The sequence below is a fragment of the Galeopterus variegatus genome, unplaced genomic scaffold (genome assembly GCF_000696425.1).
Source record: "Galeopterus variegatus unplaced genomic scaffold, G_variegatus-3.0.2 Scaffold6481, whole genome shotgun sequence".
Classification (NCBI taxonomy): Eukaryota; Metazoa; Chordata; class Mammalia; order Dermoptera; family Cynocephalidae; genus Galeopterus; species Galeopterus variegatus.
Genome location: NW_007732592.1, coordinates 33,693 through 35,588, shown reverse-complemented (window position 1 = coordinate 35,588; position 1,896 = coordinate 33,693). Strand labels below are relative to the sequence as shown.

General features: G+C 43.4%; 1 protein-coding gene across 1 annotated transcript in view; it reads right to left on the bottom strand.

The window, feature by feature from the left end:
- Positions 1 to 501, bottom strand: part of UBD (ubiquitin D) — a 2,263-nt gene extending 1,762 nt beyond the window's left edge. Inside the window, exon 1 of the mRNA XM_008590943.1 lies at positions 388 to 501. Within this exon, the coding sequence (XP_008589165.1) occupies positions 388 to 414 (27 nt within the window). The 5' untranslated portion in view covers positions 415 to 501. The remainder of the gene's footprint in view (positions 1 to 387) is intronic.
- Positions 502 to 1,896: the final 1,395 nt, after the last annotated feature.

The following is a 1,896-nucleotide window of genomic DNA, read 5'->3' as shown; positions in this document are numbered from 1 at the left end:
GTCGGTATGGGGGCAGGAGCTGATCTGACTCAGTCTCCCCTCCACACTGGTGGAATAAATCTTCTTAGCTGAAATGGCACCTGGCTCGGGTCTCTCTCTTTTCTCTGTCTCACCGCACCTAACAACCCCCACTTCCTACCATATATCCTAAACAGCAGCCAGTCCAAAGTCAGATTCAAAAGAGAACTCAGGGTCTAAATGACCAGCTTCTCTTCAGAGAACCCCTCTTCCCATTCTGCAGGTATCAATGCCTGTCTTCTGTCCTTGAAGATGTCTTCACAGCCACCTGGCCTCCCCAAGCACTGTCCCTCATTAACTCCTGAGATCTTCCCCAACTCTTGGAAGTGTCTTTCCTTTCTCCATCCCCTTTATCAAATCCCAACTTACACAGAGGCAGGAAGCGTTGGGAGACATCTTTGCAGTTGAGAGAGCAGAAGCAAGAGACAGAGAAGAAGGATCTTGCGTCTGGCTTATATGCGAGCAGTTGAGTTGGAAATCCCCTGCCTAGACAGCTGTCTTACTTTGCTGTGCACTTTGTTCTTGCATGTTATCCTGAAGTTTCTTTCACTTTTGCTGGGGTGGAGTTAATAAAAAAAGAATACTTCCTGATCATGCACTTCTCTCTTCGGCCAATCCATTTTCACTTTTGCCCAAATATGGTATAGTCCGTCTCTGTTGAGAATTTTTCCCTCATTAATCACTCACCTCTCTGCCCCCTGTCCCGACTTATGACTGTCTAAGCCTGCAGCCCTGGCCCCTAACTGGTATGAAGACCTGTTATACTTTTAAGAGCACTCCATCAGCCAGGGCCCTTTTTGAGAGGAAGAGCACTCAGTAGAGGACAGTCAGGGTTGGCAAGGAGTGATGTGCCTGTGAGCAACCTCTTCACAATAGCATGGCAGAATATGTAAAACATGCTTTGAGAAGACATCAGAGACATAACCCTGGAATGATAAGAGACAGGAGTCTGAGTCCCAGGGGTGCCACTTACTACATTACCTTAGGAAAATCTGTTCATTTCCTTAGATACTGGTTTCCTAGTCTATAAAATAAGATGATTGTCTTCCAGGATCAGAAAACTTTGTAATGTGTCGTTTACAAAGATCTTTGGATTCCTGGATCTTGAGCTCTCCAAGCTTCCTACCCTGTCTCAGAAGCTGCAAACCAAATACACTACTTGAGAACAATTTTAAACCAACACTTAAATGCTTGCTACTTTCTTCCACACACCAAAACAATCCACATCCACTCTCACACTGCAGTGCCTTTATTTCCCCGCCTTTACTCCTGATGCTCCTCGCTACTGTCATCCCACAAATAACCTAAACATGCTGCTCACTCCCTCACTGTTAAGATTTGGACTGAGACAAAGGGTTTGCATGAGCTGTGTGTCCTCAGGGAATTTACGCAGTCACTCTGACCCACCTAACATTCCAGTTAATCACTGCCTTCTCCCAAACTCCTAGGATATTATCACAGAACCAATGTTTTTAAAAAGCACTTATTAAAAGTGTTTCATATTTTTTCAAAGTAGCAAGTCTGTAAAAATGCCAAGTTACCATCTTTGTTTTGCTGTGTTTGTAATGGCCGTTCACTGAAGCTTCATTCACTGACCCCATTTTATTATAAAGGGTTCTGTCCTGCAGAATTTCAATTTGCAGAAGTGCCCACATGGGGCAAAGAGATCCAAGAGCTCACTCTGATTTCTTAAAAGCCTAACAAAAAACATATTCTTCTATTTGAAGTTCTTCTTAGATAGCCAGTTAATAGAATTGGTACTATTACTTAAATGTATTTAGTGGAGTGGACATACTTTTTTAAACACGTAGAATAAGTATGAAGGGAAAGAGTGCCTGATTTACTGGAAGCCACTGGCCTCTGCTATTCTCCTTTTTT